At 27.1% G+C, this 13,420-nt stretch overlaps 1 protein-coding gene across 2 annotated transcripts; it reads left to right on the top strand.

Moving 5' to 3' along the window:
- Positions 1-306: 306 nt before the first annotated feature.
- On the top strand, positions 307-2,066 carry LOC107942499 (molybdopterin synthase sulfur carrier subunit). Of its 2 annotated transcripts, XM_041096046.1 has the most exons (3): positions 352-603; positions 907-1,002; positions 1,521-2,066. In XM_041096046.1, the coding sequence occupies exon 3, from the start codon at positions 1,572-1,574 to the stop codon at positions 1,875-1,877; it is 306 nt and encodes a 101-aa protein (XP_040951980.1). In that variant the 5' UTR covers positions 352-603; positions 907-1,002; positions 1,521-1,571; the 3' UTR covers positions 1,878-2,066. The 2 variants fall into 2 exon arrangements, with proteins under 2 accessions (XP_040951981.1, XP_040951980.1); XM_041096047.1 differs by lacking the exon at positions 907-1,002 and having other exon boundaries at positions 307-603.
- The last annotated feature ends 11,354 nt before the right edge of the window (positions 2,067-13,420 follow it).

Here is a 13,420-nt window from a genome sequence, read left to right as displayed (position 1 = left end):
AATATAATATTTACACAGAAAAACAGGTCGAGCTAAGCTAGGCTCAAGGTGTTAAATATTTAAGCTCAAAATTGACTAATATTTTAAATGAACTATTTTTTAGGCTTAATAATTTCAAGTATGCATTTGAGCTGGGTCAAGAGTAATGCAACCCATGAATAGTCCTGAACTAACTTAAAATAAATATATTATAAAATATATATTTAAAATAAATATATGGCTTAACCAACTTATATATTATTATAAAATATAAATAATTATAAAAATATTAAATATTAAATCGATTAAATTGATGGATTTAATTCTAAAATATTATCAATATAATCAAATATTCCCACTCTATAACCAATTTAACCGACCTATACTAAATTGACGAATGGTTTCCGTTAATGTTTGTAGTCTACACCAATCCCATATCTGAACCTGGACGAACCCTTCAGAAATAACCTCCTCTCTTATCCTCTACCAATCAGTTCCCCAGTGTTAGCAGCAAACCTAAGATCATTGGTCAACCTTTTAATTTCTAATTTACTGTTTAAAAACACTATCAGGTATCAATATTCGATCTGATTCTGAATCCTGTAATTTTCAGTCTCTCTCCAGGTATCGATTTCTTTCTAATCTCCCAATTGCTCTTTTGTAATCTGAATTTACAATCTAATTTGAATTGAATCCTTGCATAATCGATTAATTCCTTAGAAACCCATTTCGGGTTTTAGTTTTTAATAATCGCCTTCCTGTTAAATGAGTTCGTAATCTAGAATCTTGAAAATTTATGCAAGTTTGGTGGATTGCGCTGAATTTTAGGTTATTTGGGGGGCGATTTGTGGTCTGATTGCTGTATAAAACCATCGACTTGTTAGTTCAAATCCCTGATATGTATTGTTCATCTGATTATTTATGCAGACAAATGCTGTTATTCCCAATTGATTTTATTGGAGCATCATCGTTCAGTGCAGTGGCACTCAAAGAGGACAATACTTTAGGGATATTAGTACGAATGTACGATGCCCTAACTGATTTAAATATAATTGCAGAGAGAATAGAAATTACTATACTTGTAGTATCATGTTTCAACCCGTTAATTCAAATTTCTGATCTTTATTTTTCATCTGAATTATGTACTTGTAGTTCAGTTCAAGTATTTCATGAATCCTGCTTTCTAGTAGATATCAGTGCTGTACTTGGTATTTGGATCAATAGTTGGTGTATTATTGGTGCTTATTTGCTGTTCCAATGGTATGCTATTATCGTCTATTGATTTGAATGTAGATGGCAGAGAAACTGAATTCGTGTTTCGACCCCGTAATTTGAATTTCTGACATGTAGTGTTCACCTGATTTTTGTACTTATGATTTTGTTCTAGTATTACATGAATCAAGGTTCCTAACAGATATTTACTGCTGAACCAGTATCTGGCTTTGTAGTTGGTTTATGATCCGTGCTTGAAGAACAAGATTTGAATTTTCCTTTTCCCCGAATACTAATGGTGGTTTAAAGTCAATTTTCTTCTTTTGCAGCATCAACAGGTTCAATTTGTGATAAATCAAGTGCTGCGTCCCATTGTTAACATGAAACCTAAGGAGGATAATCTTCCTGCAGTGCAATCAGTTGTCAAAGATGGATCATTCGTTCAGATAAAGGTGCTGTTCTTCGCCAAAGCTCGAGATATAACAGGGTTGACCGAGTTATCAATGGAGGTTTCATCTGGTAGCACTACTCAAGATTGTCTGAACAAGCTTGTTGCAAAGTTTCCTAACTTGGACGAGATTCGTCAGTGCATTGTTCTTGCTCTCAATGAAGAATACACAACCGAGTCTGCTGTTGTTAAAGACAAAGATGAATTGGCCATTATTCCTCCTATAAGTGGCGGGTAAGCATTTTCTGTTTCATATTTCTTAAAGGCACTCAAAGAATAAAGCACAAGCTTCATCTGTATAATGTTTGTTGGAGCACTCGAATTTGCAATATTTGAGTCATTAATGTTAATGTTGCATGGTACTTCATTCTATGTTACTCAAAATTTCATTTTCATAAAAGAAATTATGTTCGACTTTTGTGTCTTACACTTATGTTACTTGAATTCGAGTGGGAGTGTTAGGTATGTTTATGTGCCTGACTCTAGTATGTCGTAATATGCATTAGACACTAGTGTTGGGCACAAATGCTTAGAGAAAAATGAAAAGTTGGACTAATATACTCCGACATAAACTCTAACATGGATCTGGTAGTATCATCTTCTAAAATATTTAGGAAAAAGTAAGAATACTCATGTCGGACATATACTTGTATCTAGCATTTACTGCGAATTTGGGTAACATAGATTGCACTGTTCGTTCAGAGGATGAGGTTGGTGTTGTAAGTTCAAGTTGTGGAAAATACAGTAGTCATTTATGTTATAGAATCATCTCTCATTGAACATAATGTTTAATGGAGCACCTAAATTTGCAACATTTTGAGTCATTTATGTTAATGTTTCTATGCTACCGCAATTTATATTACTCAGATTTTCATTTTTATTATACTTGATACATCTGAATATGGGTATGAGAAAATGACTTTATATTTAAAAATATTAACTCAAATTTCAGGATACTTGTGTCGAATATATACATGTATTCTATTGAGTAATATATCTTGCAATTTGGTTGTTTGATGGATGGTGTTGTAGGTTCAAATTTGTGGAATGTACAATAGTCATTAGGTCAAAGTAGTCTCTACTAGACCAATTCTAGGGTCAACTTTAGGAGTCTACTCGAAACTTTGAAAGATTTAAATAGAAGTATTAGATTAGAATAATGTTTTTAAGCAAAAAAATGATCTATTTAACCTAAAATTTAGATTGAAGTAATTATGTATGATATTAATATCACTATTTCTGTTCAGCTGACCATGCTACACTTAAGCTTTAAAAAGAAAGGTACACTTTAATCGAGTAATACCTATTGCAATTGTTTTGTAGTACTATTGGGAACAAGCAACCTTGCTAATGGACCATAAATGTATCCCTCCCAAAAATAATTCAATGATCATGTCTAAGATCATTGAAGAAAATGAGGTTAAATTATTAATAGATAAAATAATTAAAATAAGATACAATAATTAATATGAAAAATATAATACCTTTATCAATTTTGAATTATATAAAAAAGTCAGTTTAGTCTTTTTTTAATATTTTATTTTATTTTATTTATCAAATTACTCATAATTGGACGCAAGAATTCTCACTTTTTGGCTAACCTCTTGTGGCAGGTCAAAAAAGTTCAAAACAATAATCAAAATTATGAAAATTAACGCACAAAATTTATTTTGCTTTGAACAAAAAGATTGAATCTTGCGGTAATATGAATTAATTTTTTATATTTAAAATTTTTTAAATAATTTTTTGTATTTTATATATTTTTCTAATTGTTTTACCATTTTTAATAATTTTATTTTTTGTATTATTTTTTGTTTTTATAACTTCTATTTTTTTGAGAATTTTAATAATTTTTCAATTTTGCAGTTTTTCAATTTTTATAATTTAATAATTTTAAATATTTATTTTTTAATAATTTATTAAATTTAATTAATTATTTATATGATATATATAATAAAATAGCGTCACATCATCGGTGAATACATGTTAACTACCACGTAGGACAACATGTCTACGCTTAGATGCCACGTTAGTACCATTTACAGAAAACTTAACATTTCCATTTAGGAATTATAGAAGTTTAATGGTCTAGAAAAGTGTGAAGAAAAAAAAAAGGTAACATGATTTTTTTAAGATAAAAAAATTATTCTAAGAAAATATAAAAATGTGCAAAATACAGACCATGAGAATTATTAATATGTAAACATTCATAATAAAAATATTTTAAAGAAAAAGATAATATAAATATACGAATTAATAGTATTATTACTACAATTAGGAAAAAATTCCACCTTTTATCTTTTACAAAAAAATTTATATGGTTTATTAAATGAATCAATTTAGTTTTTACATTATTAAAAAAATCAAACAAGTCTCAATTGTTACAAAATTAATTTACTGTATAACAAATGTCTTCTAAATTTCCTTTTTCAATTACAGTTAAATTACAAATAAAAGATTTTATTTACAGAATTATAAAAATTTTAAACTATTAATCATGTTAAACAGTAAATATTAACTCTATTTAAATTTGATATTATTTAATATTTTTAATAGTACAAGGACTAAACTAAATCATTTAATAGTAAAGAGACTAATTTTATAATGGCCCTATAGTAGAAGGACCTCTCAAATATATTCACCAAAAAAAAAATACGAAAAACAAATTATCAAGTCTATAACATTAGTTAGGGAATAATTCTATCATATTTTCTCTTTTTTACAAATTATATATTATTTTGTGGGTTAGTGACTGTGTATTTTTTATTCCACAAACAGTGTTAAAAAATTGTCGTGTTATTTTTTTTTAAAAATTTATTATATCCCTATAAAACTCTTATTAATCCCTTAATCCTTTTGTGGAGTCTAAAATCTTTATTGGTAGTGTACTAAATATTCCCGTATTTAACATTAACTAAGATGAATAAAATAATCAAATCTAAACATCATTTAGAAAAACAATCGCAAGATTTTACTTTAGATTATAAAGGTTTTCGATATATTCTTTACAAAAATTTTTAAGCAAAATTCTATCGTAAGCTCAAAAAAGAAGCGAACATATAGCAAAATGTTCAATTAAAATGTTAGAAATTTTGATAAAAACATTTCAGCATATTCGGAACAAAGTCTTTTATATATTAAATTTACGGGTTAATATTCGGTACATTGACGGTATATATATTTTATTTCACAAGTAACTTTTAAAAATGATTATGTGTCTATTTTTTTAATATTTTACTATACATTATAAAATTCTTGTTAATCTTTGTAAAGTCTAAAATCTCTATTAATAGTATATCAAATATTTTCTTTTATCTTACATGAATTAAGATAAATCGAAAAATCAAATCTAATTATCAATTAAAAAACCAACTGCAAGAAATTCTTTCCAAAATTATTCACATGTTATTTTATATATATCCTTTCTAAAATTTTATTTTAAATTATAAATATATATATATTCTTTACAAAATCTCTTTTAAGTAAAATTAATAAAAAAGAGCATATAGTAAAATAAAATTTAATATAACGTAACGTAACGTAGATGAAAATCACATATCTCTTAATCATTAAAACATTCCGTCATATTCGGAGCAAAATCTTTGACATGCATGTTTGCATCCTTCTTTTTCACGAACATCTTCAACGCACTTTGGATAGCAATTTTCTACACAGTCACTTTGGGCAATCACAATCAAACCCAGAATCATTAGCACTACCAAATAAATGGTTTTTTTGGTAACCATTTTTTATTTATTTTATTTATTTTTTATTTTTTTTCAATGATGTGAAAATAAGTGGGAAGAATTGGAATATTTATAAGGGATTTTAGTTGATATATTTATTAAGTGGTTTTGAGTGAATCATGGAGTAAAATAAGGTTTGGGATTGGTTGCAAGTTTGGAATTTTCTTCTGCTTCGGTTAGCCAATGCTTTATCGTTTTTCTTTTCTTTTTTTTTTTATTTTACATTTACTATATTATTTTTACTGGATTCAAAATAAAGTAGGGTAAACCATACTTAAGGTCATTAAATTATTAATAAGTTTTCGTTTTTGTTACTCAACTTTAAAAAGTTACAAAATAATCATTGAATTATTTGAAAGTTTTCATTTATGTCACTAAGCTGTTAATATCGTTGTTGTATGGCATTTTCCGTTCGCATCACTTGTACCACTAAAAGCTCTTCTTCCCCTTCTCTTTTACAATTTAATTTTTTTTAAAACAATTTTAAATGTCACGAATCTTCGAATCAAATCTAAATAATTTCCTTCTTCAATCTCCGATAGGCTATCAATTTAACTTGGTTCTAGGGTATATGTTTCTAATGGGTGAATGCAAAAGAGGGAGGCAAGGGCTTTGGGCCTCCCAAAAATGAAAAATTACATTTCAACACCCTTAAAATTATTTAATTATAACTTTTTTATATGGTAAAACTACACTTTATTCCCAAAAATAGAAAATAAATTATGTTTAATTCTTTTAAAAAATGATGAAATCATAAATTAATTGTAGTAAATATATTTTATCTGGGTCATTAAATTTGAATATCTAGTGTATTTTTTTATTATTGGATAATGTGTTTTAATAATATTATTCCATAATGTTTTATTATTAAAAATTTTTATTAATATACTGATTGAGTTTTAGTTTGACTGGCATAAGTATTGTTACTAATATAGGAACATGTGGGTTTGAGTTTATTAAAGCGCATTATCTTTCTATTTATGAGTCGGGAAGGGATTATGGGTATTTTAAAAATTAAAATAGGTAAAAGGTGGTTTTTTTTTCTTTAAAAAGGTTACATGTTATTATTTTTATTGCTTTTTTTTACTACAATTAATCTGAAACATTAATAATTTTTATTTTCATTCTTTTTTTGGATTTATTTATATTAATAATTTTTCTCTAAAAAATAGATTGAATTTTAGTTTTGGTATTTTCGAAGTGTGTAATTAATTTGACGAGAGCTTTGGGTTCTTCCCTTCCCTTATTTTAATGCTTTATTTTCTTTTTAATATTTAATTGAGTTAATAAATTTTTTTATTCAAAAAGAAAATAAAACAAATATTAAGCAGACAGTATTCTAGGTGTTACAAAATCATGAGCATCAGCATATAATAAATAAAAAATTGCATAAGGTGGAAAGTAAAAAAAAAAAAAAAAAACGAAACATTGCAATGGTTGACCCTAAGCCATCGAAGCTAAGCCATCAGCAAACTTATTGCCTTCCCTGTAGACGTGTTGTATCATCACCTCCCATTCCTTCGTCATGTACATACGAGCTTCACGACTCAAGTTATGCTTCCCAACGCCAACCTTAGCACTGTCGGTCAATATATTAACAACGTTAATATTATTTAATTCAAGAATAACTCTTCTCTATCTATTCCACCAGGTAACCTGAAGGTCTTCAACGACACTCCAAAGTTCCACTTCCAATGCCGAACAGGAACTGGTAAATCTAGAAAATCTGACAATCCATTTTCCATTTCAATCCCGTGTAACTCTTCCAAAAGTGATCATACCCGTAGTTGGTTTACGCGCACCATCAATATTCAACTTGTCCCATCCGAGAAAAGGGCTGTTTCAACTTATAAATTGCATACTTCTTAAAACACTTATAATATTACCCTCAGGAGAGTACTCCATTACAAAAGTGTATTGTTGGTGCATTCAATTGAGTTCATATGTTAATTAGTTTATGTAACAATAAATTTAGGTTTTGAATTAAGGAGAAAATTATATTATCTTCGTAAATAATAATATTTTTGTATTCTTGAACATGAAACAAAAGTGAGTACTTATTTTACTGTCATTTGCATTCTATTGTCCTCAGTTATTTTAAAGTGTTTGTTTCATTCTGATCAAGGTTATTTTTTCTTAAATGTTTTGGAATTTCATGTTGTCCTAATAGGTTTGGATGTAAATTTTCATTTTGAGTACGTATTTCTCTCGTTGCAGTTTATGTACGTGTATTGAGATGTTGAGTATTTGGTTTCCCATTGTTCTCCTCCTCAGTGTTCTTCCCGTAGCTCTCTTTGCTGTGACCAAAACGTCGACAATTGAAACATACTGTTGGTAAAGCCTTCGTATTCACATGTCTGGGCAATGGCGTCAATACTGATCAAGGACAATTGCAGTTCTAGCAAATCTTCCCCTATTGCTCATGGTGGTGTTCCCAATACTTCTGCTATTGCCCGAATGAGACCCTTGGCATAATACTTGTATGGTAGACCCGGGAGTCGAATTTTCCAAGGTTGGGTTTCTTCCGTTGAAAAATCCTGGCTCCATGGCTGTACCACCAAATAATGCCCACAAACCATCCATGGTCCTCCCGAAAGAACTTCATCATAATCATGTTGCTTAGAAAATTTCACCAGAAAGAAATTGTTATCAAGATCCGCCCAATTCCCATAAAATAGCGTTTCATCTGACAAAGCCCTATACCCAATCAAACGACCAAGCATCAGATCACTAGGGTTTTGCTCATGCTCTATCAATCCAGGAATGTACATACTCTTTCAGAAAAACAGATTTCAGGGTATTTCCCATCCAAAAACACTATCATCTAAAAAGGTATCCTCCTTGTCTTCCCCCACATTCTTAGCCATCAAAATATCCCTAAATGAAGTGCCCTCCCTATCCATACCATCTCCAAGACACCGTGGAAACGTCTTTACGTTTCACCTTTTTGGTTGCTCTCTCCAACTCCGCCGGGAGTGGAGAACCTAGCCACTCGCTAGTGAGAGAGTGGAGAGAAGCCATCCTTCGTTAGATCAAAATTATTAATTGTTAACTTTATATACTAATTTAAATATTAAAAAAATCTAATTATATCTTTTCTTACAAAGGTTCAAAAGTGATTGTATGAGACTGTTATTTCACGTCATCCCTATCCCTTTCTAATAAAAGAATAACAAATTAAATTTTTTCTCCTGAAAACATTAAATTTTTTCTCTTGAAAAAATACAAATCCAACTAAAAATACTAAAAATCAGGAGAAAAAATTTGATCTGTTATTCTCCTATTAAAAAGGGATAGAGATGACGTGGAATCACAATTAAATACCATCTTTTTCTTAAAAGTTAGAGACTTATTTTGATATCTATATATATAAAAAGCACAAGTTTTAAAAAAATATATTATTTTACTAAATTGATATTATATAAAATAATATTTTTTTAAAAATAATAAAGTTTTATTCAGTCATATTAGTTGAGTTGAAGTTGAATTCAACTAAATATTAATTAATTATTAATAATAGAAAAAAAATTATATTGCCATAATAATTTATTTGACACTTTAACTTTGCGAAAAAAATTATTTTAATTTTTTATTTAATTTTTTGCTTATTTTAGCTTTTGAACTTAAATAAGTTACATTACTTGTCAAATCACCCCAAATATAAATGGAAAAATTAACAAACTTAACTTTTTTTATTTGGCATCCACGTGGCACCTCACGCGTATGTAATGTTAGCAATTAACTATTTTTTAAAAATTTAAAATATTTTAAAAATAATTTGATATATTTTTATAATTTTTTAAATAATATGTCATATCAACAAAGTTAATAGACATTAATTTTTTATTTATTTTGATATGATTTGACAAATAATGAAAATTTAAAAATTAAAAATAGATGAAAAATTAAATGAATAACTAAAAATATTTATTTTTAAAAAATTAAAAAGTCAAATAAATTATTATCTCTATGTCTTTTCATAGAATTTATATAAAGGTTAAACATATTTTATATAATTTTTTTTAAATAATTTCATTATAGATTTTAATTATAGCAGTTCTTTTTAAAAACAATGGCTAGAATTATACAACCCATAAATAGGAGGATAATGCGCTTCAATGTACTTGAACTAACGTCTTTCTACATTGATAACAATGCATATGTCAATCGAGTTAAGACTCAATTAGCCTTTAATAAAGTTAAAAGAAAAAAAACCTATTGATTTATCTGATAATAATCCAAAAAGAATTAAAAAAAAAAAAGGAAAACAAATCAATTAGTAATTTTCCACTCAAGATCAATTGCATCCCCTTTTCCTTTAGTCTCATTGCAATTCTGTTCACAAGCTTTTAAGCAGTCAGCTTTGTTAGAACCTTCGTCTTCCATGCATTCAGGCATGCAATTGTTCACACATGAAGCAATTTCTTGGCTTCAACAAATTCCAGCCATTAAAATCATCATAAAAATCGCCATTGTTGTCATATTTTTCTTGGAGGCATCTCTTTTATATTGAATTTTAATTTTTTTTTCTTTTTTTTGGTATTTTTGATGTAATATGTGAAAAATGTTTTGGATTAGAGTGTTTAAAATAGGCTTACATGAAGGGATTTTTGGTGTAAAAAGACAAGTGGTTTTGAGTAAGAAATGGAGAAAGAACATGAGGTTTGGATGAAAAATGGTTAATTTTACAGGGCTTCAACCTTTTTATTCAAATATTAAAAATGGGATTGTATGATTTAATAAATAATTAATAGTTATACTTTTTTTAATACAATCCACACACCTTTTGTTAGAGCAAATCACTGCTTCACACACACCACGACTCAAATTCAAGACTTGAAATGTAAGATGAATACCCATGACCAATCAGCTAAATACTGGGTTCAATAATTAAAACTATTTAATTGTTTAACTTTTTATCCTCTATTTTCTTAATTGATGCTAGAATCGTGATCACTATTTAGATATTATTTGGAAAGCCACCTAATAATTGTATTTGTGTGTAATTTCTTGTAATTACATAGGTGTGACATGTTTAAGAGATTGTTGTAATTAGCAGGTCCTACTGAATTGAATATAATTAAAGCATTACAATTACAATTTTAAATTCTTATAGGGGGTGTGTAATTACAAAGAATTACACTCAATTCTATTTACCATATGGCTTTCCAAACACATCCGTACATTATTTAAATTTTAAAAAAATTATTTATATAATAGTAATAATATTTTAATTGTAGCATATATATTTTTTTATTTTTAAGAAAAATATAATTATATGTTATTTTATTAATCTTGATTAAATGATCTAAAAATTTCATAGATGAGATGAGATAAATTTCCATTAATATTAACCTACTAAATAATTAACTAAATTAAATAGTATTTATGATAAATAAATGATCTAAATTTAACTAAATTAGTATTTATTATTAATTAATTATAATTAGTCAATGATCATGACAAGGAGTATATGTATAATGTTACAAAGAGAATAACCTGACAAATATGAAATGTTAGAATAATTAGATAAAATTGCATAGAATGTTTATTTTTCTCGTTAATTTTATTAGAAATTGTGTTGTCGAATATTTTTTTTAGGCTAACATGTTGCTTACATTGATTTGATTTTAAATTTTGTTATTTGTTCGAGATTTTTTTTCTTAGGTATTATTAATCATTTTTGTGATAATTAATATTTTTATAAAACTAAAGTTATGTAGTTATATAATTATAATTTATATTATTAAACACGACATAAGAAATTACAATGTAATTGTACTCTGCCAGCCAACACATCTAAAGAATTAGAATTTCTTATAATTCCACCACCCTCATCCAATTGCTGTATGGTGTCCAAGCACATTAGTATACAATAAATAAAATAGAAATAATAACGAAAAATATAAAAAAAAATTAAAGGTTTGTCTTTCTATCAAAATAAGCATAAAATAATGTTAAAATACCTGTGAAGTCCCTCCATTACAGGAATAGATCAAATTTGTCCATCTATTATTAAATGGTTCAATTTAATTCATGTACTATTAAAAAGTCAAATAAGCCCAGATTAGAATAGAGTTAACATTTACTATTTAAAAAAATGACATGAATTTTTTTTTCACTTACAATTTAACTCCAAACAAAATATTTCATCTATATAAAATCATAAAAATATTTTAAAACATACATTTATTAAATAGTAAATTATATATTTTTTTAAGCGGTAAAAGTTAACTATGTTAAAATTTAACCTTATTTATTTTTTTAATAATACATAAACTAAACCGGTCAATTTATAGTATAAAGGTTAACTTGATCCGATCTCTATAATAGAGGGACCTATTAAGTGCATTCACCAATAAAATAATATCTAGGGTAGAAAAAAGAAATAATGTGTGGAACATGTGACTTTTTAACCCTGCCTATAAAGTTTAAATCTGATTCCATCGATGTATCAAATAATATTTTATTATATTCGTATTATTTATCTATATTTTTATTTAAAATTTTATATATCTGTATGGATTTTAGTAGGTAAGAGGCTCGATAATTGGCAAACCTAGTTCTTATCCTCCCAAGGCAAGCTCATATTAACAAAATATGATAGTTTATTATGGTGAATAGTTTGAAGGAGTGTCAAGCAAACATGTATTAGTTGATTTTACTATGGAAGCTAAATATGTGGTTGCTTTAGAAGCAACTAAGGAAACATTTGGCTTCGACCTCGAAATAATTCCTAATACGAGAAAAGGTATTACATTGTATCGTGATAACAATAAAACAATAACTATACTAAGGAAAGTAGGCATTTTAAGAAGACTAAACATCGATCCCAAATATCACATTATCAAAAAGATTGTTAAAGATGGAATAGCTTATATAGTCAAAATAGTTTATTAAGACAACCTTGCAAATTAGTTTAACAAACTCAGGTTCACTTTTGATTTTAAGATCATCACTAACTTCTATTAATTTCAACAAAACATCTCTTATTTGTGGAGCTTAAATCTTATAGTTTTAAACTTTCAATACGACTTTCTCAATGTGTTGATGATGATAATTTAAGAGTTAGGCTTGATATAAGATTTTGTAAAACTTTTCGTATTTTGGTTGAAGAAGAAAATAATGAATATATTGATTGTAATACTCCAAAAAAGGATACAGTTTTAGAACAACAACAAATCATATCACAAAGTACTAAATTTAAACTATAACAACCACATATAACTTCTAATTAGAAGTCCATAAAAAATTACTTTCCAAAGCCTCGTTGATGTTGACTTTTCCACTTTTAATACTTCATTATATAGTCAATTATGACTAATATATATTCAGGGGCCTAAAGTAAGGGCTTTACTTGTTTTACCCTTAAGGGGTACTTGAAATGGCATGCATTTATTCACACATCGCACAAGTTCTAGGGTTGAACTAATTTCTGCCATTAAAATTATGGCTAAAATCACCATTATTGTTCTATTTTTCTTGGAGGCCATCTCTGTTTTGTTGATTCTTTAATTGGTTTTTTTTCTTATTTTTTGATGTAATATTATGAAAAAGAATTTGGATTAGAGGGTTTAAATAGGCTTACATGAAGTGATTTTTGTGTAAAGAAACAAGTGGTTTTGAGTACGAAATGGTGAAAAAGAATATTAGGATTTGAATGTAATTGTAATCTTAGAAGGTTTCTAACTTTTTTTTCTTCATATATTTGATTACTAAAATTAGATTAAATAATGATTTTTTAATGATATAGCAAATAATTACGAATGTATTTCATCATTTCTATAATGAATAAAATAAATGTAATAAATAAAAATATGAAAAAAAAATCTTTTTGATTTAAAAATAGTATATATAACTTTGAATTTAAAACAAGAAATCATCTTTATATAACTTAGCATTTAAAAGAAAAAACTATCTTTTGATTTACAAATGATATATTTGTCTTCGATTTTGTTGATGGTGTAACAAGATAATGTGAAGTGAATAGCAAAGAGATACGATTCATCTTTGTTTAGTACAAGGTAAAGAGTCA

Source organism: Gossypium hirsutum, chromosome D06 (genome assembly GCF_007990345.1).
Source record: "Gossypium hirsutum isolate 1008001.06 chromosome D06, Gossypium_hirsutum_v2.1, whole genome shotgun sequence".
Lineage (NCBI taxonomy): Eukaryota > Viridiplantae > Streptophyta > Magnoliopsida > Malvales > Malvaceae > Gossypium > Gossypium hirsutum.
This window is presented reverse-complemented; position numbering and strand designations above follow the sequence as displayed.